This window comes from Plecotus auritus (genome assembly GCF_963455305.1).
Source record: "Plecotus auritus genome assembly, chromosome: 5".
NCBI lineage: Eukaryota > Metazoa > Chordata > Mammalia > Chiroptera > Vespertilionidae > Plecotus > Plecotus auritus.
In genome coordinates, this window is record NC_137776.1 from 52,410,425 (window position 1) to 52,437,853 (window position 27,429).

The 27,429-nt window shown below is 39.3% G+C and overlaps 1 protein-coding gene across 1 annotated transcript in view; it reads right to left on the bottom strand.

Annotated features, from left to right (window-relative positions):
• Positions 1–550: 550 nt before the first annotated feature.
• The window catches only part of XIRP2 (xin actin binding repeat containing 2), a 69,747-nt gene continuing 42,868 nt past the window's right edge, over positions 551–27,429 (bottom strand). Inside the window, exons 4-9 of the mRNA XM_080669205.1 lie at positions 23,581–23,691; positions 23,121–23,193; positions 22,097–22,227; positions 12,105–21,462; positions 9,203–9,336; positions 551–2,430 (exon numbers count right to left, since the gene is read on the bottom strand). Coding sequence (XP_080525331.1) covers positions 9,242–9,336; positions 12,105–21,462; positions 22,097–22,227; positions 23,121–23,193; positions 23,581–23,691 — 9,768 coding nt within the window. The 3' untranslated portion in view covers positions 551–2,430; positions 9,203–9,241. The remainder of the gene's footprint in view (positions 2,431–9,202; positions 9,337–12,104; positions 21,463–22,096; positions 22,228–23,120; positions 23,194–23,580; positions 23,692–27,429) is intronic.

Consider the following 27,429-nt stretch of genomic DNA (forward strand, 5'->3'; position numbering starts at 1 on the left):
CTATATAAAATAGTATTGGATTTCTTAAGTATATATTAGTTTTCTTAAACTCCTATATGTCATTCAAGGAAAGTGATGCATCCAGCCTGACAAAGTATATTGTATGGTTTGTATATTTGTCAATTGCAAATAGTAAGTAATAAAATGTGCAATGTGCATAATTTATTTGAACAAAGTCTAAAATCTTTTCAGTTCAGTTAATTTCTGAGTACCAGCTCCACATTATTCTAGAGGAAAATTGATATTTTTCATTAAATGCTTATAGACATGTTCCATGATTATTTAACATAGGCAATTATTTAAAGAAATATGATAATCCTTTTGTTTTTTAAATGAGAAAGAAAATTTTATGTTTTCTAATGATACTGTGGCTTTGGTTCAGTATTTTATTTTTTTCCAGGATTATGTGTGTGTGTGTGTGTGTGTGTGTTTGCATGTGCATGTGTGTATTAAATACATGCCACAAGACAAATACTTCCTAAATCATGGAACATGTATATACTTAGAATGACAACATATGTGGAAAAAAGTAACAGAAGAGGTTTTGTTTGCAGCTCAGGTAATTAAATTTTATTTCAGCAGAAAGTATAGAGACAGTATAAGTATTGTAATAAATATCAGCAGTATGGAATCACACCAATGATGTTACCTGGTATGTTCAAAAACAGAGCGATATACTTAAGTGCCATATGACAGGAAAACATAGCCATAGTGTTTCACCTCTTCATTCTATTCAGAATAAAAGTAGATTCAAACTGATTCTGGAAAACAGTATATAATGCTATATAATGAATATCCCATTGTGGTAGATAATGAGATTTCTGAACATTACATTTACAAGTTCAACAAAAGGTTATCAAAATCCCAAAAGTCTTATTTCAGGACAAGGCTATGTCTCAGTGCCTGAGTGTGGACCGAAAGTGGCCAAAGTTGTTCTACTCAGGGTCACTGTAGCACCTATTCCTTTTAATTTGCTCTTCCACGGTGAGCTGTTCAGACTGGACCTCCGCTTTGGGAAACGTAGGCTGAGCTGCACATCCACTTCTCAGAGTATGGAAACTTGTGTTTCCACTGACGTGTCTTGCACCTATTGTTTCGTCATGCTGCCAATGTTTGATGTCCTTCTCAAATTCTCTTAGGTACAAACATGGCATATTTTTTATTTGATCTACAGAATCTATTAAATCAGGCTCAAAAATGTTCTCATTCTTCTTGGAAAAAGCAGCAATTTTCACAGTGTTAGAAAAGAAGAAGTGTAGGCTTTTGTTATTTGAACGGTTTCCTTTGATGTTTAAAATGTTTGTGTCAGAAGAGGCTATTGAACTTTCTGCCTCTACTATTAACCCACCAGTGAGGCCTGATTTGGGGCCAGACTGCACAGTGGCTTTGGCTGCCTGTTTATTGAGAGCCAGAGCTAGTACATTCCTCGAGTAAGTCTTTTCGGATTCAAATATACCAAGTAACTCTGAGATTCTAGATGCATTTTCTAAATTTTCAATTTGATCTTTACTTGCAGTGTAGTTTGCTTCACCTGACCGTGGTATTAGGTTAGGAAATTCTAAAGTAGCTGTCTTCTGCCTGCAATTATTCAGAGACGAGGCTGCTACATAATTGTTATTATTATTCTTATTCAAATTCTCTTTGTGATTTTGTGGCACCACCTCATCATCAGTGTTAGTAACCTGGAAAAATTCTGCACCATCAGGTTCATTAGTTTTTTCACTTTTCTCCCTCTCAGCACTCTGCACAACCACATTACAGTTGGCATTCAGATCCATTTCACTTTTCCTCTGGTTCTTTGTCTCTTCAGCCTCATTCAGCTTATCTGGCACATTCTTATTTCCTTCCTTCTCATCTTTTCTTGCTTCGTACATTTCCTTTTCTTTGATTCCTATAACAGCCTCTTTCTGACACATATGGATGGACTGCAGATAGGACTGCAGGAAAGAAATGTTATCTTGCTCTTGTCCTTTATTTCCCAGAGTTTTAATGTGCTCCACCAGGGATTCACTTTTCCATTCAGTGGGTGTAGGGGTTGTCATTTCAGGAGGCCATTTAGCTTTACTCATTTTGAGTTCCTCCTCAAGAGGGAAGGTTTTCTTAGGCATCTCCCTAGAAGGGGGCCAAATGATTTTTAATTTTCCCCTTTCCCTGAATTTTCTCAAATCATCCCTTTGCCTTTCATTGTCATCCGCATCTAAATGTTTATTAAGCTCTCCAAGTATGGGGGTGTGTTCTCCACTATTTTTACAAATATTTGATTCTTCGTTAGGAATAAAGTCCATTGAGCTGCTTTGATTTTTGCAATTCCATCGATCTTTATGCTGTTTGTGTCCAAAACCTTCATCATAATTTCCCTTAGCTTTGAAAAGTTGTTTAAAGTGAGGTTTACAATATATTTGTCCATGAAGTGATGCATAATTTCCCAAACTGCCAAAAAGAACAAAAGAAAAAATTTAGTATTCCATATATACCCGGCAAATTCATAGGGAATTTGGAAATTATTTATTTCAAGAATGAGTCAGATATTCAGCCCAATTACCTTACTGGCAATATAAATGTGCTTATTAACTGAGCATTCCTGTTAGATAATAGTTACCACTAATATTCTACATGATGCATGTCTGGTAGTATTTAGAATGTCATACTGTATGTTAGGTATTGGCGTAATAGGTATTATAGTGCAATGCATATGTAGTTATAGCTGGTATAAAACGATAGGACTAATCTTTGCTAACTCGCTGATTTATGTGAGGAGTTGCAATTTTCAATAAATCCTAAATAGCACACACAAACTTCAACTATTTGAATTTCCTTGGTAATTGGATTTTGAATGAATTGGAAAACTTGCCTAGGCACTCATTTATCTGGCCTTTTGGGGGAGATCAACAGAGTACCTGTTAAAATTAAAATCAAATTTAATCCAAAGCAGCAGCATAATTTTTTAATATTTCTGAATCTCCATATAAAAACAGATAAGTCAACTAGATAGTAAAACTCAAAACCCCTGGATAAAATTTGTAACAAAACTAAGTGACAAGATATCCTCACCAGCCCCCAAATGCAAGAAATCAAGGACGAACCAACAGCAACTATGAGACTAGCATGATAATTGCATCTGTATGGGTAATAGCAGAGGGAACAAGGAAGGTATTGGATGGACCTGAAAATATGAGACCACTAAATAGCCAGGCAGTATTTCCTGGAAAGTATCACATGCCAATCAGAGCACAGCAGCTGAAACTAGGAGGGGTTTTGCCCTCTCCAAAAGTCAGTGAGTACAGGGTCTATGCTAGAAAAGACTGAAGAGGCGGCAGAAATCAAACACTAAGAAATAACACATTGATTATCCTTTTAAAACAAGACTCCACAATGAAAAAAAAAAAGATATAGAATCAAAACTGAGTTGGATAATGATGACAGAATTTAAAAACAAGTTCCTGACTAACATGGAGGAGAGGAACCAAGGCAGGAAATCCCAGAAGTTAAGTCATCACAGAATATGAATACCAGAAGAGTCAGCTTTGTGAAGTTGGAAAAACCATCCAGGATTTGCCTCCTTATAAGATTTAGGAAAACGAATTCCACATAAAAATGAGCATCAGAAAAGCATCAAAGCAAAATATTTCAGAAAGTTGTTATCTATACTAATAAAAGGATAATATGCAAACTGGTCACGAAGCACTCACAGTAACAACCGAACAGCAGCCTGGGATCGGGACAAAACCAGCAGTCGGACATCCCCTGAAGAGTCCTGGACTGGAGAGGGTCCAGGCTGGGCTGAGGGGACCCCCCTCCCTCCCGTGCACCAATTTCGTGCACCAGGCCTCTAGTCCTATATAATAAAAGCCCAGTGGCTGAATGGCGGAACGACCAGAACAACTGGTCGGCCAGTTGCTATGACACGCACTGACCATCAGGGGGCAGATGCTCCATGCAGGATCTGCCCCCTGGTGGTCAGTGTGCTCCCACAATGGGAGTACCACAGGATGAATAGCACTCCCACAGCAAGCCGATCCCCGCCAGTGCATGAAACAGTGCACTGGGCCTCTAGTCTATAAAATAAAAGTGTGATATACTAATTAGACCAGACTAAGCAGGGGTTGCAGCTGCCATGGCTGTGAGAGAGGGATCCAGGCAGCCTCCCATGGCTGCAAAGGCTTACTCTTTCACAAATTTCGTGCATCGGGCCTCTAGTATTTGTATATAAGGATTTCTGTCAAATGCAACCTTATTATGTGATGTGACCAAAAAGATGAAACTCTATTATATGACCTATATATTAATGGTTTAACACAGGGCATTCACACCAGACAGTTATTGTTGTGTTGGCTATTGTCATTTTTCATTTGACAATTGAAGGAAAAAGAGATCAGGGTCCCTGACTAGTCAGGTATTATATGTCTTAAAATTTTTTGCAGCACACCAGTTGAAAATCATTGTATCAGCTCTAAACACTAAAAAAGTTTAGAAATAGTGACCAACCCAGTAGAAAGAGCATTGAAATTATTGTCTTGATATGGCATTTCTCACTAAAAGAAACCAGGGCTTGGAGAAATGACTGATTCCAGGCCTGGGGCAGTAGATGAGCATGGAACTAGTCCTATCAGATAACAGAGAAACTAGCAAAGACTACTAAGGCTTTGTCAAAAAGACTGAGAATAGAACTTGAAGGCACATCCACTCTCCAGGGATAGAATAATTTTTTTTTGGGGGGATAGAATAATTTTAGCATCGTAATAATAATAATTGCATTGGATTGAACCTGATCAAATATATGTAAATGTGAGTTTATAAAGATACTAAAAACATTTTAAAATTGGTAATTTCTAGAGGAAGATAAGGGACCATTTCATGATATTGTTGACTAGATTATTGATACATTGGCAAAACTAGTAAGTAAAAGAAAAAATTATACATGTTTTCTGCCTTTGCTCCACCAACTCTACCACCATGTAACCAAATAATAGACGACGGGAAGAATCTCCTATACAAATATTCTAATTAGCAATGAAAAAGAAGGGACAAAAATAGAATATCAACATTTTGCAAACATCAATTAATGAATATAAGTATTCAGTTTCATTATCTGCTATGATCACAAAACAAGAGACAAACAGACATATGTGATTACTGTATTCTTGCCAACACTCCCTATATTCTTGTGAAAGGCATCAAACATTCCTTTACAAAAACCAAAATCTAGATTCAGGTGACAATTTATCAGAAATAAAGAAGAGAAAGGAGCATGTGGAAAACTATAGGTCAAATGTCCTGGATTCTTCACAGATTAATTGTAAGGCATGAAGGGAATGGATGGAAACCTATATCTTAAAAAAAAAGTTAAAAGCCATATAATCAAAGTTTTTAAACATGGAATAAACTATAGTACAGTATCTAGGAAAGCACATCTGGGTAAAAAACTATAAAAATGCAAGGAAGTAATTATTGAAAAGGACACATTTACTCACAGGAGAGAAGAGTGGATTATGTTTGGGTAGGGAACATGGAAGGACCTTTTGCAATGTCTGGTAATGTTGTATTTCTTGACCTTAGTAGTGGCTACAAAATGTTCACTTTAGAGTAATTTTTTAAATATTTTATCTTTATTTTTTAGGGAGGGGGAGAAAGGGAGAGGTAGAGACATTGTGTTCCACTTATTTATACATTCATTGGTTGATTTTTGTATGTGCCCCGATTGGGGATCAAACCCACAACCTTGGCATATTAGGACAACACTCTAACTGACTGAGCACCTGGCCAGGGCCACTTTATAATAATTATTGAGCCATATACTTGCTTTGATTGGTTTTCTTTATCTGTGGTTCTTTGTACAATGATTTTTATAAATATCAGTTACTGAATAAATTTTTAAACTCTTATTATATGTCAGCCTTTACTAGATGTTGGAAAGACAAACATTAACACATTTCCTACATTGGGGAATTATATTAGATTGTGTTAAGGATGGAGCAAGCACAGGGGATATTTTGGGAGCACAGAGGAAGGACACCTGCTTCATATATGGGGGTCAAAGCAGGCTTTTTCAAAGATATGCAGTCTCAGTTGAAATATAAAGAATGACTGGGTATTAGCCTGGTGGAAAGTTGGAGGGGAGGCATTTGAAAACCACTACAAGGAGTGGAAATAATACTTGGAACCAGATAGATATGAGAGATAAAAGTAATGATTTTGTGGAACTGAAAGAAATTCAGTTTCATGAAAAGTAACATTTAATGGTAGGAAGGGGTGCTGAGAGATCAGCAAGGGCGTGATCCTTAAGTGCCTTTTAATTCACATTAAGATGTTAATTTTTTGATAGAGGAAGCCATTATATGTTTTAAATAGGGAACTTCATAAAAATGACCTCAGATATACATTTTAGAACGATCATTTGCATTATGCCATGGAGTATGCCATTGTGTAGGTTGTTGTTGGTTGTGATGGTAGTGAGATATTCTGAAGGCAGGGTGACAAACTTACTGCTACATTAGTACAGGTGAGAGATGATACTTGCTTGAAAGATGCCTGGTCCGTGGAGATGGAGCAAAGTGTATATAGCTCAAGAGGGACAGAAATTATAGGACTTGGTCATTGCTTGGGTGTAGGGAATGAAGGAGAGAAAGGAGTCAAATGTAACTTAATTTTTCAGCCACTGAGTTAATATTAATGCTATTTATTGAGAGAGTAGCATACAGACCATGAAGTCAAGGAAGCAATTTTGGCAGAGAGAAGATAATGGGGCATATTAAATTTGCTATTCTCATGAGAAATCTAATTGAAGAGATACACTAGTTATCCTATATAATAAAGAGGTAATATGCAAATTGACCATCACTCCAACACACAAGATGGCCGCCCTCATGTGGTCAAAGATGGCTGCCCCCATGTGGACAAAAGATGGCTGCCACAAGATGGCCAGCAGGGGAGGGCATTTGGGAGGGACCAGGCCTGCATGGGAGGACAGTTGGGGGGACCCAGGCCTGCAGGGGAGGGCATTTGGGGGGGAACAGGCCTGCAGGGGAGGGCAGTTGGGAGGGACAAGGCCTGCATGGGAGGGCAGTTAGGGGGGACCGGGCCAGCAGGGGAGGAGAGTTGGGGGCAACCAGGCTGGCAGGGGAGGGCAGTTGGGAGCAATCAGACCTGCAGGGGAGGGCAGTTAGGGGCAATTGGGCCGGCAGGGGAGCAGTTAGGCGTCGATTAGGCTGGCAGGGGAGTGATTAGGGGGTGATCAGGCTGGCAGGAAGAAGCGGTTAGGGGCAATCAGGTAGGCTAGGAGGCGAGCAGTTGGGAGCCAGCAGTCCTGGATTGTGAGAGGGATGTCTAACTGCTCGTTTAGGCCTGATCTCACCAGGATCGGGCCAAAATGGGCAGTCAGACATCCCTCAAGGGGTCCCAGATTGGAGAGGGTGCAGGCTGGGCTGAGGGACACACACACACCTCTCTCCCCCCACCCCCCCCGTGCATGAATTTTGTGCACCGGGCCTCTAGTCCTATCTAATAAAAGAGTAATGTGCAAATTGACCATCACTCCAACACACAAGATGGCTGCCCCGATGTGGTAAAAGATGGCTGCACCCATGTGGACAAAAGATGGCCACCACAAGATGGCCAGCAGGGAAGGGCAGTTGGGAGGGACCAGGCCTGCAAGGGAGGGCAGTTGGGGGCAATCAAGCCTGCAGGGGAGGGCAGTTAGGGTTAACCAGGCTGGCAGAGGAGGGAAGTTGAGGGTAATCAGGCCTGCAGGGGAGAGCAGTTAGGGGGGACCCAGGCCTGCAGGGGAGGGCAGTTAGGGATGATCAGGCCTGCAGGGGAGGGCAGTTAGGGGCAATCAGGCTGGCAGGGGAGCAGTTAGGCATCAATCAGGCTGGCAGGGGAGTGGTTAGGGGGTGATCAGGCTGGCAGGCAGAAGCAGTTAGGGGCATCAGGAAGGCAGGCAGGTGAGCAGTTGGGAGCCAGCAGTCCTGGATTGTTGAGATCGGGCCTAAACACCCAGTGGGACATCCCTCGAGGGGGCCCAGATTGGAGAGGGTGCAGGCTGGGCTGAGGTACACACATCCCTTTGCACAAATTTCGTGCACTGGGCCTCTAGTTTAGATATAAATGTCTGATACACAGAAGAAAGTGCTGGGCTAGTGGCACAGATTTCAGAGTTGTTGACACATGGATGATGATTTAAATTATAAATGTGGATGTGATAAACAAGAAAGAATATAAATAGTGAGAAAGAATAAATGCCTATAACAGAATTCTAAGAAACTCTAACATCTGGAGAATAGACAGAGAAAGAATCACCCACATAGGATTCTGAGAAGGAACACTCAAAAGTAAGAGGAAAACCATTATACTCTGGTGTCATGGAAACAAAGGGGGAAAATGTTGCAAAGAGGAGGGTTTGACATTGTTGATTAAAGTCAGCAAAGATATAATCTGAAAGATGCACATTGTATTGAGCAAATAATTACATTTCAGTATTTCAGACTAAAGCCACACCAAATGCCACATTTATTTCAATGCACTTATTTCAAGAGTTTGGGAAAACGAGTGCATTTATAACTGTGTTGGTAAGTCTTCTGTTTCACCAGAGAATATACAGAGCATTTATCTGACTTTACATTGATATTATTCTAAATTATTTTCTTTCCCCTTACATGGAATAGCCTAGGCATAGGTAAACTCCAGCTCCCCGCATCTGTTTCTGTATATGAAGTTCTATTGGAATTCAGGTAGGCCCACTAGATCATAGACACACCTGCTTGGTTAGTTATCTATGGCTGCTCTCCCACTCCATTGGAAGCTGAGTGACAACATAAATAGCATGACCTGCAGGGTTGAAAATATCTGCTATCTGGCCCTTTACAGGAAAAGTTTGCTGATTCCTAATCTAGCGTCTAGACTTCAGACTAAAGTAGTAACTTAAAAGTCCCGATTTGCACAGTAACTCTTAATTTTCCTTATCTGTATGATCTCCACATCCACACAAAAGGAACCCTTCTTTGTTTGACTGGGAAAGCAACATTTCAAAAGGAAGATGGTCACAGCCAACCTGAGCAAAGCATAAAGGAACATGACACATCCCTTTTGTGGTTGTGTGATGATTAATGGCAGCAAGATCTGGAAAAATCTACATTTTCAGGGATGTGATGCTATAAGTACACCGCAGGCTGCTGGAGATTTGTACCACAGACCACACAACCTTTACCTCAGTTTACTGTTGCAGTGGTGGCATCGGAAGCAGGATTTATGAAAACTCTGCTTGTCTGCTGTGAGGCACTCCATTGGATAAACTGTCTTTTGACAAAGTATACATGTTTCCTTGTCTTGGAGTAGCAGTTTCTAAAAATAAAAATTTACAAAAACTTATTTAGTGTTATTGTCAATCACATTGTAAAAACAAAACAAACTGCAGCAGCATACTAACTGGCCATGCAGTTAAAGCAGAAAGCTCTAAGACGATTGTCCTGATATTGCCTCTTGGACATAGCCAATCTAACATTGGGTCTGAGGCTCTGTTACAATCAACCTTACTCTAGCGTCGTCTCTACTATTTTATACATTATACAAGTTGACTTTTATTATTTAAGGATGCATACAGGAGCAAAACAAGTTCACTAACTGTAATACATTAAAAAAGAATATATAGTCAACTCAGCCATGGGAAGTCCCAAGAGCACTTATCATTCTAGATAACTAAACTTTCCACATATATAAAGGTTTACCTTTCACTTGGTTCAAAGCTTTTATTTTTTAAAGCATTCTGCAGATATTTTTCAAAAATATGTACATATTGTTTTTTTTTTGTTTTTTTGTTTTTTTTTTTTTTAGCTGAGGGCATTGTATTTATTTAAATATTTTCTTTTCTTTTTTTAATATAATTTTATTGATTTCAGAGAAGTAGGGAGAGAGAGAAAAAAAAAAAAAAACAACACACACATCAATGATGAGAGAGAATCACTGATTGGCTGCCCCCTGCACGCCCCCTCCTGGGGATGGAGCTCGCAACCCGGGCATGTGCCCCTGACCAGAATTGAACCTGGGATCTTTCAGTTCGAAGGTCAACGCTCTATCCACTGTGCCAAACTGGTGAGGGCTATTTAAATATTTTCTTGATGGCTTAGTGTTGACTCTATCACAGCAATGCTTAACTTTAATCCAATGAGATTCCTGATTACATTGAAATGTTCAAGGCCATTTGCACTCAAGCTAAATAGCTTTATATTTTAGGGCTTTTTGGATTTGCATGGCTGCCTTTTATAATCTCCCTACCTCTTCCCTTGCTTGGAAGTATCTATAGTCACATGCTGCTGCTCTCATAGGAATGCTAGCTCCGATGAATAATAGTAGCTATATTACTAACCAGTGTTTGCCTAGTGGTTCAAAACTGACACAGAACTTTCACCTTGGCATTGCTTTGCTCCTCACAATGATCCAGTGAGAATAACTAAGCTTTCATATTAGTTATATGTAAAAGCACATATGCTCAAGTTTTTCAAAATACAAATAAAGATACAGAGTGTCCCAAAAAATGTATGCACACCCTTTGGATAATTATAAAGGCAGTGCTTATTAATATACATTTCATTTTCATTTAATAGCTATCAGCTGTTAACTGTGTGTACATTTTTGGGGGACACCCTATATACTTTGAGGCTTTGAGGCTCAATTTGGGCTACTGAAAGTTCTCATTTGTTTATTCAGTTGTAGTAGGGGACACAATTCTATATTTAATATCAGTTTTCTTTGTGTGTGTGCATTTTCTATGTTTTTACCTTCCTAATAAACTGAGAATTTGAAATTAATTGCTTAATTATGCCAGAAGCAAGCACATTACAAAATCATATTAACCTGATACACTAGACACATATGTTGCAAATAAGATAGAGGCATAATTATTAGTTTCAGCAATTTTTATTTTTAAGCTTGCTATTTCTTTCAATCTGTCTAAAAGAATGGGCTATAATAATGATGCACATTAATTATGTCAAATCCTTTTCTCGTGAAGCCTCATTAATTGTAAAATATAGGGAAATATGAATAAATGAGCTGTTCTCTGATGTTAAAAAATGTACTAAGTTCTGCCCTGTCCAGGTGGCTCACTTGATTGAAGCATCATCATGTACACCAAAAGGTTGTAGTTCGATCCCATCAGGGCATGTACCTAGGTTGCGGGTTCTGATCACCAGTCAGGATGTGTGCGGAGGCAACCGATTGATATTTCTCTCTCACATTGATTTCTCTCTCTCTTCCTTTTTTTATAAAATAAATTTTAAAAAAATGTACTAAGTTCTTATGTTTTAAATCTTCTTCCTTCCAAATATAATTAAATTTTAAAAATGTAGTGTCCAGGCACATTTGCGAATGAGGCCAATTGAGCTATCGTTTGGGGTTTACGAAAGGTGGAAAAATATGTTATAGGTTAAAAAACACATACCCAGTGGTATTAGAGAAAGTTAACTCCTTTCAACTCAATAACAATGATTAAATATATAAAAGTTCTAATTCCATACCTACACTTTTTTCAAAATACCAATCAATAAAATCCTTAAAGCGCATATGATGAGTGTAAAGTGTTTCTTGGATTATTACCAGGCTGTATTGAATTCAAACGCAAACACCATTTAAAGTCTGGAAGTTAAAAATACATCAATAGTAGGTCAAGGGATATTATCTACTATTGTCTTAAGTAAGTAGATGAAATAATAACTTTTATAAGGAATATGAACAATGTCATATGGGTGTATAATTATTCATAAGTATATAGTTATATATAATCATTAATACTATCACAATTACAATTATTATATCTGCTGCTTTATCCAAACCCTTATTTACCTTAACAAATATAAGTCTCAATAATCTATATAGGTAATAGTATTTGTTATTTTCACACAGTGCAGACAAATCATAGCAGATGCTTTTGTAAAGAGAAAGTAGTACAGCAAGCACTGTAAAGAGAAGGACATTGGCAACAACGGAGAGCTGTTAGTCTTAGGTTATATTGTTTGGTTATTTCCATGCACTCGTTTAACTGCACATCATTTTAGCTATGGGACACGTGCCGTTAAATGGGTTAACCTTACTTCACGTTTTGCAAGCTCATTTACCACTTAGGAAGGCAGATTCCTCTTGGAAGGCGGTTCTCATCTCAGCATCTGAGGTCGCATATCCCACGCTTTTAAAAACTCTTTCACTCTCCTGCCACGTCCTTTGGAAATTCTGCCTTAAATCTTTAGGCGAATCAGAAATATCCAAAATATGGCCAGCGATGACATCTTCATAGGTGGGCGGGGCATGCTTGAAGTCAAAGCCGGACTTGCCAGCTTTGGAGGTAAGAGATGGAGACACGGTCCTGTTCGCCCCAACAACTCGACTCTCAAAGGCTTCCACACCGGAGAAAAACTCCGCTGGAGACCTCGCTTCCGAGTGAACACTGGGCTGCCTCCCGGGGACGCTTTCCTGCCGCTCGCTAGGACGACTGCCAGAAAAGCCTGTGAAACTAGAGTTTTCTGAAGATGTTAATCCAAATTCCTCCTTACGAAACCTACGACTTTCTTGTTTTTCATTTGCTTCTCCATTTGCATAAACTCTGGTATTTGACTTTGCTTCAAAAACTGGGCCATCCTCAAATCCCCTGAACCATCTGCTGACTTCATCGTCATGGCCATTCACAAAATGTCCAGCCATTTGCACCGTTCGGTTGGCTGCCTCATATCGCTGCGTGTGCTCCGACCGGCGAGGCCCTTCCACTCTGCGGATGATTTCCACGGAGTCAAAACTCTCCGTGTCCGGCACCACGCCTGGTGGGGCATGCACTCCATCTTTGCGAAGGTAAGCTGCCCTTTTCTCTACCTGCCTAACTTCCTCTTGAGCGTCCACGGCTTCTCTGAAGGAACCCCTCTCAACAGGAGTCACACTGATGGGTATTGTTATCGTAGGAGAATCCCTGCCTCGAGTTTCTATCTTAATCTGCCGGCGAAGGGTTGCAGGCGACGGGATGACCTCAGACCTCTTCTCTACAATCGGAACCGGGGTCCCTGCGGAGCTCGCGAGGGGCCCCCTGGCTAACTTTGCAGTGGTGTCTTTGAGTTTGACAAGTTGTTCAGAGCGACTCCTGGGTGGAGAAGGGGAGGTATTTGCACGGTGAATTCTAGATGTTTGTGACACAGGCGTTCTTGGTGATGGTTCGGCAGAACTATCCTTTTTAGGGGACTGAGAAAGCTCATCCTTAGTAGAGGTTTCTGTTCGCCGGGCGGTGGACTCGATTGTTATAAATGTTGGTGATGGTGAGCGTGTTTTCAAGGAGGGAGGAGGAATCCTGCTCTCCTCCAGTTTAATCTTCTGGTGGGTCTTCACAGGATCATGAGCAGTTGCTGCAGAATGGGGTTCTATTTGGTGGTGCTGTGTTTTTTCTACAGTGGCGTTTTCTTCCTGTTCAGGGTTTTTATTAGAGCTGACATTAACATTAGACACTGTGGATGATGTGTCATTAAGCCCAGTAGGTTTCTTTCTCTGCTTTCCTGCGTTAGAGGAGGTCATGGCTGTTTGAATTATATTTTCACAAGATACAAGCATGTCCTCTGCTTGAGTTTTAATATGCGTTATTTCTTCTTTTATTTTTTCTGTGTTATTCTCCACAGTAATGCGAGCTCCGTACTCTCTTTTTTCTTCACTTAATAGCCATACTGGAATAATATTTAACAGTGTCTGAAATGTTCTAAGGCCATTGGTGTCTGGTTCTGCTTCAAACTGTTTTATCCTGGACAAAATCTGTTGAAGTTCTTCACGTTTTCTCAAAAATTCCAATATATTTATAGCACATTTTCCATTATCCTTCTGGGATCCTTTCACAGAGGAAAATAAAGATTTGTTCTGTATAATCTCTCCCTTTGAATCGTTAGTATTAGAAAAGACTTGTTTCTGTTCTATGCCTTTGACTCCAAGCCATTTTTCTTCCTGAAGATTACTGTATGGCTGGGGCAATTTTTTATGTTCAGCTTGACTTTCAGAACTCTGTATGTGTGTTTGCTGAAATTCCTCAGTCTGTGAATCAATATGTGCCTCTGTAACCTTTTGCTTGACTACCTTCCCTGCTGATTTATTTAAATGTTCTTGTTTGCTTTCAACTATTAGTCTCTCTTCTTTTGGACTAATGGCTGGTGGGCCCTGAATTGTTCCTTCACTTTCTAGAAGTGTTCCCCTCTCAGATCTTCCAAATTCTCTTTGCTTCTCATGAACTATGTTGCGCTTACTTTTGTGGCTTTTCCCTGAGAGTTCTGCAGGCAATTGTATTGTTACTCTTTTTTCCTTCTTAGGCAATTGATGATATTTTTCAGCCACCGATTGCTTATTACTATATTCAGTGCTTGCTTCCGTTTCCTCGGATTCCTGATGCTGTTGTTTGGTAATGGTTTGAACATCAACTTCAGAATGCTTTTTATGGCTTTCGTAGCTGTGGTCTGTCTCATTTAATTTGTGATCTAGAGTTGGAAGCTTGATGGTTCTAACTTTGAAACTTGGGGAAGCTGGTTTGCTTTGGGGCAAGTGCAACTGCCCCAGATACTTCTTCTGTTGTGTTTGCTGTGTACTATGTTCTTGGCGACTCTGTTGAATGTCACAAGCTGACTTAGATAGTCTCATGTCCCTGGAGCTCTGTAAAACCTCCTTTTTCATGGCATCTTTGTCTTCTGAGGCTGCTAGGACACGTTGGAGCCTCTCAGCGGCAACTGTTACTGCTGGGGTGGAAAGCTTGTTATCAGTACACACTCCTCGTACTTGAGAGTCAGGGTTGGGTTGGGCCACAGTGACCCCTGAATCCATTCCAGGGAGGGGAACCGCCTCATTTGTTTTTTGTAACAGTACTTGCTTTTCCAACTCTGATATGTCTTGGCTTGGGCATTCTGTTTTGACTATGTTGTAGCAAAAACTCTCCTGTTTCTGTTTTTCAAGCTCTTCTCTTTGTCGTCTATATTTTTCTTCAGCAACCATTAAAGGTGTCTTAAATTTTCTCATATAAGGTTTTGGACTTTGTTGTCCTGAACCTGCAGGAAATGAATGAGATTTGATGAGAGGTGTTTTTCCTTGTTTTTCCTTGGGTGGTAAAGTTTCTGGAATTGTCTGTGAGAGTGACCTTGTAGAGTCTATAGATAATTGTTTTATTTCAGAAAGACTTTTTCTGGATATGTTCTGCTTCGTCTCTGTTTGTTCATCACTAGTCACTGTTATTACTCTTTTCTGATCCTTTGAGGGAGTGATTTTACATTCCATATCTGTCAGGGAATTTTTCAGTTCAGTTCTTGGGGAACCATGAAACATTTTGTCTTCTAAGTGCTTGGGAAGTTTGGGTTTTGGTAATGTGGGAGGTGGCAGACGTCTTCCTGATTTTCCTGTTGTGATTTTAGCTTGAGAATGAGTTTGCTGAGAGCTTGAGGCTTCTTCTTGGGAATATTGTACGAATGTGCCACTGTGCTCTTCTTGAACAGAGGAGGAAAGGAGATGTGCTGGGTTTAGAGATGGAGTTGGAGGAGGGGGAGGTGGTAGAAACATTGATTGATATTCTCTTTCAGCTTTCTCATCTTCTGGTGGTGGAGGAAGAGGGAGGCCTGGGAAATTTTCAAATTCAGCCTTTAACTTCTCTGTGGACAGTGAGGGAGGAAACCCGTTTTTTTCAGGCAACATCATTAAAGGAGGTGGAGGAGGAAGAGGAAATTCTATTTCAGATGATGCATTGGAAGGTGGAGGAGGAGGTGGAGATGGAGGTGGAAGAGGGCACTCACTTTCTTTTACATTATTTTCAGGGTTCAAATTGATTTGATTAAAGGACATTTCCATTGCCTTTTTTAAGTCTGTGGAAGTATTTGTCTTCATTAGAAAGTCCTGGCTGTTCAGATAAACATCAGTCTTCTGCTTTTTGTCAGTTGCCTTAAATTTATTGTGGTTTTTATGGAAGACTTTTACTTCGGTTACATTTGATATGTCTTGATCTACAGGCAAAGTCTGCCACATAGGCTGAGGGTTCACATTCTTTTTCTTTATATCTTTATTACAATATTTCTTCTCTTGCCTTAACAAGGTTTGCTTCTGAAAGTCCCCTGAAACTTCACCAGTTTCTCCAACCATCTTGCTGACTGGACCCTGGGATGGACTACGGTTAGAGCTTTGTGTATTTATAGATATTTTACTCTTTTCTGTATTTTTAGAGCTCTTTACAGGGAAAGACTCAGTCTTCTGGTGCTCATTCATCAGTTTGCAAGTTTGAGTTTGTTGCTTTCCAACTGCTTTATCAATAGATTGGGTAGAGTTAAAGACAGCATCCTTCTTCTGTTCGTTCACTGTCTCCGCTTCCTTCGTTTTTACATTTTCCTTAATTGACACAGTTGAAGTCAATTGTCTGCTTATATGTTCATCTCTAAGATGCTGCTCTGTTGTAGTATCAGTCCATACACCCATTTTGTCGCCTGATTCCAACACATTTTTAATAGCTTTGTGGTGTGAACTAGATAGTTTTCTGAGGCTTTTCTCAAGAGCGTCATTGTTTTGTTCACGATCTATGACAATCTTTACAGTGCCTTTAGGGGCTTTTGGAAGATTAATCTCAGTTATTTCTTCTATTAAATTCCCATGGCAAGATTTACCTGTAGTTTGGTAGACAGAGTCTGTACCCCCTTGCCACCTGGCCACTGGCTCCAGTGGTCCTGGTCTCGGCTGAAGAACACGTTTTCTGTCTGTCTGGACGGCCATCTGATGAATCTCTGTGTTCCGCTCTTGGGAGGATTCTACCATCGCAGCTTGCACACCTTGTTTGATTGCACCTTTTTTATTTACCTCTTTGAAAGCTTTTTGTGCTTCTTTCAGATTTCTTAATGAGCTTTCAAGGTCATCTCGGATAAGCTCCTTTTTCAGGATTTCTGTCCTTGTGTTTGCAGTCTTTTCAAGGCATTCAATAGCTTTCTCAAAATCATCAGGGATGGCATTGGCCTGTTTAGATTCCTTATATGGTTGGCTTAATTCCTTAAGGGATTTGAGTGTGGCCCGCATGTCCCCTTTTATAATTTCTTCCGCTTTAGCCACAGTTTTCTGATTTATGGCCTGGCTGAGGGAATTTAGGGTGGATTTCAAATCACCTTTTACAATTTCTTCTTTGGGTGCCTTACAAGGTGTACTCTGAGGCTCTGTCATGAAAACTTTCACTGTATTATGCACATCTCCTGGAATGATATCAGTTTCATTAACAGTACGTTCAACCTGAGACTGCCTTTTACTTAGTAAGAGTTTTGTGCCCTCTACATCACCACCAATTATTTCTTCCTCTGTCTCTTGTGTCCCAGCTGTTGATGTTTCATCTGACCCTAGTTGGAGTTGTTTGAGATAATCCAAAGCACCACTTTCTATGCAGGTTGTGAAAAACTGAACATTTCCCCTCTCAGAGGCGTCGATTTTCACCCTTTCCGATGTTTCATGGTTTGATATGGAAGATAGCAAATTATGGATGGCACGTTTTACATCACCCCCTATTACTTCTTCACGCTCAGTTGTATCACCAGCATTTTCATGAAGAAGACAATAGATGGTCATATTAATATCTCCTCTTTCATCCTCCTGAATTAAAATGCCTTTCTTTACAGATCTTTCTTCGGAGAACAGGTTTTTTATTGCTTGTTGCACATCACCACTCACTATCTCTTCTTTTTCAGCATGACATTCTGTTGACCTGTTTAATAACTGAGTTTTGGTCAAATTAACGTTTCCCTTCTCTTCTTCACTAACCACAATCTCTCTTTGCATATAGTCTCTTTTGGAAAGTAGGCCCAGCATTATTTTTCTAAGATCAACCCTGATAACTTCTTCTTTCTGTATCTCAGGAGATGTTTGATTCATCAGCTTATATTTTGCCATTCGAACATCCCCAACTTCATCAGCTTCAATGATGATTCCAGGAGCCTCTATAACTTTTTGAGAGTAGAGTTCTTCTAGGGTTTCTTTAATGCTTTTGCCAATAATTTCCACCTTTTCTACCCCATTTTCATTAAATTCATGAAGGGGTGTAGTTTCAAACAGCCATGTAGTTGTCTTGACATCAGAAGGAGGGATTTCTTCCTTGGTGAGTTTTGTGACACTTTCATCTGTTTCCTTAATAGAATCCAAAGTCTGATTTTCAAAAAGCCACACTGCCTGCTTAACATCACCTCTCTGCACGTCTTGCTGAGTGACTCTTTTGATATTTTCGTATTCTGACCCTTCTCCTCTCAGCTCATCTATAGTGTGGGTTTCAAATAGCCAAGTAGATGTTTTAACATTGCCCTTTTGTATTTCATTGACACTTACTGTTCTGATGTAAGCATTCTTATTAAAATTTTCAGATTCAAAAAATTGTTTACTTGTCTTTACATCCCCACCTTGAATATGGTCTACAGTGGGCACAATATCACGTGGTTCTTCTGAAATCTGATCTAGTGGCTGCGTTTCAAATCTATATCTGACAGAACTAACCTCTCCTTTCTGAATATCTTCTTGTGTGACAGATTTAATAAGATACACAGTATCTGATTCATTAATTGAGTCTAATGGTTTTGTTTCAAAGAGCCACCTTGTCCCTCGTACATCTCCATGGATTACTTCTTCCTTTTTAACTGTTGTCACTTCATGATAATGCCCTTCCCGGTCTTGAATTGCATAGAGTGGCTGGGTTTCAAAGAGCATTCTGTAGCTTTTTACATCACCTTTTATTACTTCTTCAGTAATTGATTCTTTGGTGCTGATATAGTCAGATTCTTCTTTAATCTCATCTAAAGAAAAAGTCTCAAATATAAAGCACCCCTTTCTTACATCCCCACCTTGTATGTCTATCACTGTCTTAACTAATTCATCACCTTCTTGGCCTTCTTTGATCCTATCAATGGGTTGGTTTTCAAAAAGCCACCTACAATTTAAAACATTGCCTTTCTGAATATCTTCAGTCTTTAGCATTTTGATCTTTTTCAAAACTTCCTCTGAACTGGAACTTATAGAATCTAAGGACTGATTTTCAAATTTATGCCGCATGCTGGAGACATCCCCAGCTTGGATATCCACTTGCACAGCCTTGATTTCCTTTCCTTCTTCTCCTTGTATGCTGTCTAAATTTTCTGTCTCAAAAAGAAAACGTGCTGTATGAACATCCCCACCTTGGATCTCCTCCTGTTTTATAGTTTGCAATTTGACTGTTGCTTCAGAGTCATCTTTTATGGTATCAAGTGGCTGGGTTTCAAAGAGCCAAGTACAGGCTTTGACATCTCCCTTAAGAATTTCTTCACTGCCAGTCATTAATGGAACTTTTTCATAAAGAGACTCCATTGGCTGGGTTTCAAAAAGCCATTTACATGTTTTGACATCCCCTTTAACAATATCTGTAGCTTGATCAGTTTTACTTTCTAATTCTTCCATATTACTAAAATATTTAATTGAATCAAGAGGTTGGGTTTCAAACAGCCATTTAGCAGATTTCACATTTCCATTTTGTATTTCTTGAGCAGATATTCCTCTAATTATCTGAAATTTGTGAATGCTTTCATCAAACTGGTCAATGGGCCGTGTTTCAAAAAGCCACCTGCAGCTTCTTACATCACCTCTTAGGATTTCTTCTTGCTGGACTGTCTTTACCTGATGATATTTGCCAAGGTGATCTTGAATAGCATAAAGTGGTGTTGTTTCAAAGAGTGACTTATTTAACTCTACAGCACCTCTTGTGACTCCCTCCACCTCTATCTTATGTGATGCATCAAATTTAATTAAATTGTTTGATTCAAAGGTATGTGTGTAATTTCTTACATCTCCTCTTTCAACTTCTTCAAGTTTCACTGTTTGTATGTATTCTTTTTTATCTTCTCTAATTTCTTCCAGAGGTTGGGTTTCAAAAATCCATTTTTGGTGCCTAACATCCCCCTTTTCTTCTTCAGAGGCAGTGATTTTTTGAAGTTTTCCTACATCTGGGCTATCTTTTAAAGCCTCTATTGGAAGTGTTTCAAATAGATGCTTAGTAGTTTGTACATCACCCCCTATTTTCTCTTCAGATCTTAGAGGACCTGCATCAGGAACTTCATTTAAAATGTCTAATGGCTGTGTTTCAAACATCCAACACTTTCTGGAGACATCTGAACCTATTATTGTTTCCTTTTCAGTGATGACCTCTTCTGAATCTTCTTTGATTTTCTCCAAAGGTTGAGTCTCAAATAACCACTTTGCCCTACTCACCCCACCTTTGACATTTTCCTCCATGGATATTCCTCTGACGACTTTAATTTCAGTGATATCCTTGTTAATTGTGTCCAAGGGCTGTGTTTCAAACATCCAACGTGCTGTTCTCACATCACCCTTTTCAACATCTTCTCTGTGAACAGTTTTAATTTCTAGCATTTGACCTAAACCATCTCTAATAACATATAATGGTTGAGTTTCAAAACATTTTATACTTCTCTTAACATTTCCCTTAATTTCTTTGAGCTCAGACCTGAGTTGCAGGAGTTGAACCTCATCCATTGAATGAAGCTGCCCAAGTTGATCCAGATGTTGAGTTTCAAACATGTATCTCACAGTCTTGACATCTCCCCCGGTTATGTCTGTTACGGCAGTCATCACTGATTCCTCTGGACTTTGATGCATTTTATTCATTGAGTCTAATGGCTTTGTTTCAAACATCCACCGGGCTGTGCGGACGTCTCCTCTGGCTAGCTCAGGAATTTTTTCAGCATTTTCTTCAATGCTAGAAGAATGATCCCCCAGTGTATCTATGGGTTGGGTTTCAAACATCCATGTGGTATATTTCACATCACCACCAGCAATAATTTCTTGATCAGCAATGCCCTTGGAGACGTTATCTTCCTCTGGAGAGCCATTGTTGATAGAGTCTAATGGCTGATTCTCAAAGATCCATCTTATGGACTGCACCTCTCCTTTCAGGATTTCATCCCACTCCAAGTGTTCTCTTTCTGAGTTAAGAGTGTTTTGAGAACTGTCATTCGTATTTTCAAAAACATACCGGGCTTGTTGTACATCTGCAGAAACTGAGCTCCCTGTGTTCACTTGACTAGAAACAATTTCAGAAACCTCACTGATATAATCTTTTTCCAAGTTTTTTCTTAACTCAGGATGGATGTGTTTATATAAACGGTTTAATTCATACAAATTTCTTTGCTTGGAATATAATTCTTTGGGGACTGGTGGTATTTTAGGAGGACTGGGCAATTCAGGGGACTGGGAAAATGCTGTCACCTCTAATGGTGTTTGAAGTATATCAGGTGGGGGAGGAGGAAATTCTTCTGTCTTTCCCGAAGGACTGGCATGAGCTTGTGCCAGAGTTGAGGAAGTGGCACTATGGTCACTATATCTTGTGGTTAATGTTTCCTTCCTCTGGCTGGTTGAAGTGCAAAAAGTGGAAGAGGTACCCACAATTGATGATGGCTTTAAAATCTCTTCATATTCACTTTCAATCTTTAAGGGAGAGAAAATCAAATCTTATAAAGATGGGTAGAGTGGGGGAGACTGCCTAGGCACTGCTCTTCACCTGTCCATCTGCTGAAACCTCCATTGGGAACAACAGGTGACATACTCCATTTAGAAACCTACTTAGGAACAATATTCAGTATTCATTACTACCTTTCCTATAATCTATTTGCACATTTGAATTATATTTCCCATTTGCTACATCAATGACTCAGTATTGTAACATATACATATAAACTTGGTTATTTTTGCTCTTTTACTTAATGTGCTATGCAGAGTAAGCTAGAAGGAAACCATAAAAGTCTTAAAGTACTTTTTTTGATGGTTGTTTTGCTTTGTTTAGGTATCTGGCATTTAAACTTGACTTTATTATTTTATCTAATATTAGTTATTAAAGTTTAGAGCATACACAATTTTTTCTTCCCCTATTTTCTCTAGCAAGAAAAGTTCTAATTCTACTGCTTTCCTCAAGTAGTAGAATAATATTCTTCTATGGACAGAATAAGCAATGTTCAGAATATTTTTTGTTGTTGTTGAAAAACCATCTGAAACATTCAATAATTTGAAAATGCTATGCATTTCCATCTAGTTTCATACTTAATATGTAGAAAAATTGTCTTACCTTAATTTGCTTGGCTGGGGTTGCTTCTTTATCAGAACAAAGGACCTTTTCCTGGGCAGACTTTTCAAATTGCTCTTTTAAAAACTTAGTTGAAACCTTTGGAATTTCTTCATCCTCAGGTGTATCTATGACTACAAGTAGAAAAGAGCACCAAACACATTATGTAACTAACAAACATGATGTTTGAGAAGAAATTATGGTTCCATGGGAAACTTCTCACAATATAAGTTCAGTAAAAAGATTCAAGGTACATAGGTCAAGACATATACAAAATAAAATGGTGGTGGTTATCTCTGAATGGGAAGTCATAAGTGATGAGACTGTTATTTATTTTAATTATATATATTTTCTAAATTTTCTGCAAGCATGTTTTGCTTTTATGTTCAAGAAAAAATTGTAAATGTTATAAAACAAGAAAAGAGCAGGAGAAGAAGACAAAAGGAAGACCGACTTCCTTAAGAAAAACCAAAATAGTCAAGTAACATTTCAGTAACAGGTGGCTTAAATCTTCCCTTTTAGCTCTTCAGGACAACAAAACTTCTCATTCCCCTTGTATAGGCAAGACAAACAGTACACATTTTATGCAAACTTGCACAGATTTGCCTTTAGTTTAATCTCATATCTGTAGGTTGGAGAAGTGGCCTTAAACATGCTTAAATCTGTTATTAAAAGTAATACAATCTAGATAACATATCTGTTCTCAAGGAGCTTGATGAACATCAAGTTTTATTATAGTTCCCTGAGGCAAAAAGCAATTCAGAGGTGGTTAGCTTATCACCTAGCTTTTAGGAGGAAAACATCATAGGTTGATGAGCAATGAACTATTTTAGAAGCTTATTGCATCTATCACCACAGGTAGAACGTAATTATACACAGAAATACTACCCTGTTCCCTTTGGTATGATGAGTCACGGTTATCAACTTTGCATAGTGAGAGGATTATGCTTTGGAAGTCCTCCATTCAAACACAGACATATGAATAAGAAGAAAGGAATATTTGGGTCAAATAATACCAGTCTCTGACCTGTTTCTTGAACATATTGATGTAACTGGGAAGCTTGGTTTATTTCCTCAGTGTGCTTTTCAAGATGAGAGACCTGTGTTTAAAGATAATTTTAAATAAATAATTATTTTAAAGAAGTCAGTGATTTTAGTATTGCACATGTATTTATTATTTCACAGTGATTTTCATCCAAGACTTCAGTGCACATTGAGAGATGTTAAATGCTTTTACCTCATATTTTAATGCACGGGCTCATGCTATAACAGAACATGTATGGACTGACACATAAAGTGCACTCATATATTTAGGGTGCTTGTTTCATTTTTTCAAAGATTGTCAACTCCAAAATGGGAAAGGAAACACTGATATGAATTGATATTAAAGACATAAAGTACAAGTAAAGCAATTGCTTGCAGCAAGGTGAAAATTTCCACACAGTTCTGAAAACTGTTTGGAAAGTGATGTCTTTCTAAGTAGTTACCATTTCTGTTCCAAGAACATCTATTTTGTGTGCTTTGGAAGTTTCCTCTTCATTTCTTTCCATTTCCTGGCTGTTTGTTGAAGTGTCAAGCTGACTGCTGCGGATTACCTCCTGAAAATAAATGAATGAATGAATGAACGGGTGAATGGATGCATGAATAAACATACCTTAAGAAAAGTCTGAAAATTTTAACTTTTTTTATTAATGCAATTTCAGTGATAGAGACCTTTGGAAAAAAATTAGTTTGCTTGGCTGCTGTAACAAATTATCACAAATTTAGTGGCTTAAAATTACACAAACTTAATATCTTACTGTTCTGTAAGTCAGAATGGATCTCACTGGGTATTGGCAGATGTCAGAAGGTATGCATTCCTTTCTGTAGCTCTAGGTGAGAATCCTTTTGCAATTCAAGAAGGTACCCATTTTCCTTGGTTTTTGGCCCCCTTCTCTATCAGGCTGAGAGTGTCTTACACTGCCATCTATCTGAATCTCTCCCCTGAACTCCCTGCCCCCTCCCCCCACCCTTTCCACTTTAAGGACCTTGTAATAATTTGAATAATCCAGGATTATCTCCCTGTCAAAAAGTCAACTGATTAGCAGCCCTAATTTCACCTGAAATCTTAATTATTCTTTGTCATGTAATTTAACATTTCCACAAATTCCGGAGATTAGGACATAAATATCTTTGAGAGCCACCCATAGTAAGAAAAATAAATACTAATGAAGCAACTTGTACGCAATATGAGAAATATAAACCTCAAAAAGAAAATGCAAATTATTGATGAAAAATAAATATATTTTGTTATTTATAAGCCAAATTTTCATGTTACAGAAAAACATATGGGCTTCAAGTAGACCATCTAGTTAGATGACACATCCAGAGTTCAATTGAAGAATGTAACCATTAAATATAAGCAGTATAAACAGAACACCTTGTGCTAGTGTGTATTTCTCTTTACACATAGGCATAATTTTGATTTTGGTTAGCACAGATGACCCTGGCGGAATTGGAAGCTTAAAGGTCCTGTTAATTTTGTTGATCCAACGAAATTACTACATTCTGCTGTTACTACAGAATGTGGTCTGATACAAGTATACAACTGTTGATTGATTGATATATGATGAAGCAGCTGACATACTGCTAAAAATCTTAGGATAGAAGACTCTCCAGGAACACATGTATATTAAGTCATTTGAAGTTGGGAGTTCACTTTTATCTTGACATCTACATGACTAACAAATACTGACTTTGAAAAATTTGACTCAATAGGGAATAATCAAGTGAGCAAAGGTGCATTACTACTACTCAAATAGGAACACTAAAGTTTTGTTTATGTTTTACATGGAGTTGAATAGTTTTAAGCTATCAGATTAGAATCCTTTAAACCAAGAATAAGTTTAAAATCAGTTCATGAGATCTTGACTTATGGGTTGTTTTTTGTTTGTTTGTTTTTGCTAGTGGACTTGTAGTGGATGGCTCTCCCTCCCTCCCCAGAGTATTTGGTATAAGGGTTAAAGTTATGATTAACCAGGCAGCAGTCAGACATTTACAGTAAATGAAAGAGCCAAGGACAGTGGGAATCTGACCAATATCAAGATTCTTCTTGAAGGGCACCATGACCACTGCTATAGAATCCTGCCTAGGGGACAAGCTCTGGCCCAGAGGCATGTTTATTGGCCCACTCCAAGTTTTCAAAAAGTTTTGAATTAGTTAACACTGACAAAAATGAAGATTTCTGCCTGTTTTTGAAAATGTTAAAGATCTGGCAACACTGGGTTCACATTACAAACTGGCAGCCAGTCTTTTTAGTTGGGGCATGTACTTCTCAGTCAGCATTCCATCACTCACTCATATTTAGCACCAAGTTGACATTTTTAAAAAACTTGCCTGAAACCCACAGAAATTTTAGATTCTGATACTTATTGCTAATAATCAGGCTGAAAGAATAAAGTCAGTATTGTGATCTGAGTGTTTAGAAAGATAAATGCAAAATGTTAGGAGAAATAAATGTATCTTTTATACATTTTAAAAATTATCATTTTCCATGGCAAACATTTTATACTTAATACTTATAACTCTACAGATTCGTGCACCGGTGGGGTCCCTTGGCGTGGCCTATGGGGATTGGGTCGAAACTGGCAGTTCAATGCCACCTGCCACTCCTGCCTGCCTCTCCTGCTCATCCCAGCCCCACTGTGCCTGCCGCGGGCTCACGGCTGCCGAAGCGGCACTTGCCAGCCATGAGCCCTGTGTCTAGCACCCATCAGTCAGCTGAGCAGTGCTCTTGCAGTGAGAGCACACTGACCACCAGGGGGCAACTTCTCCATTGAGCATCTGCCCCTGGTGGTCAGTGCGTGTCATAGCAGCTGGTTGACCCGTCGTTCGATTGCTTAGGCTTTTATATATAGACTAGAGGCCCAGTGCACGAAATTGGTGCATGTGGGGGGTCCCCTCAGCCCAGCCTGCACCCTCTCCAATCCAGGACCCCTCAGGGGATGTCCAACTGCAGGGATCGGGCCTAAATTGCCAGTCGGACATCCCTCTCACAATTCGGGACCACTGGCTCCTAACCGCTCACCTGCCTGCCTGCCTAATGGCCCCTAACGGCCTCTGCCTGCCTGATCACCCCTAACTGCCCCCCCTGCCAGCCTGATCACCCCTAACTGCCTCTGCCTGCTGACCTGGTCGCCCCTCACTGCCACCCCCGCCAGCCTAGTCGCCCCCAACTGCTCACCCCTTGCCGGCCTGGTTGCCCTACGCAGCCTGCTGTTCAATCATTTGGTTGCCCCTCACTGCCCCCCCTGCTGGCCTGGTTGCCCCCAACTACCCCCTCCGCCGGCCTGGTCACCCCTAACTGCACACCCCCCCCCCCCCGCTAACCTGGTTGCCCCCAACTCCCCCCCCCCCACCTACTTGATCGCCTCCAACAGCCCCCCTTGCTGGCCTGGTCACCCCACGCAGCATGCTCTTCAGTCATTGCATGACGTGTCCCAGACAATTTGCATATTCCTCTATTATTAGTATAGATATATTTACTTGAGTAAAAACACTCCATCCTATCATCTTTAAATATATTTTCTTGTAAGAGATGACACATATACAGTACAAGTTTAGAGTTATAAGTTTCTACTTTAGCACTTATGTGCTATTGCTAAATAGAACTGCAATTGCTACATAAATTTGATATATTTGTTTCAATGCATCAATTTTACTGCCCCCTGGTTAATGTAACTTAAATAAAGTCTCTCTTAAAATACTGCAAGATTTTGTTTCCATCATTTTGCAACTATTTTGTTTGGATTTTAAATCCGACTTTCATTCTTCCCAATTGCAGGTATCTATAGAGCATAGGGTTAGGTAAAAGGATGAAACATCTAATGCTCAGGAAGAAATAAAATTAATCAAATAAAATATAATAAAAAATTCTGGCCAGAACACCATATAAATTCACACAAAATAATTCATGAAATTGCTCCCTTAAATTAAGCTCAAATGTAGATAAGGCTGCAAGAGACAAAATGCCATTTTTGTCACAGGTAAACTAACCAGGAGTCAGAAATGGGGGGTTAGTACTAACTCCCTCCTCCACTATGTAGGGCCTACTCCTGGGTAAGTCACAAAATAACAGTTAAACTTGGTTTATTTCCCATTCATCCATTAAAATAAAGAAAAACAGATGATATATGTACTCTAATTTTGGAACCTAAAGGAGAAAATATGGCACAATTGCAAAACAATAGCATGATGTTTGCATGGCTCATACCCATCTGATATCAGCTCATGTATTAGCCAAGTACATTACAAAAATCTATGTACTTCTTCTAAGGAGATTTTGACACACAGGAAAG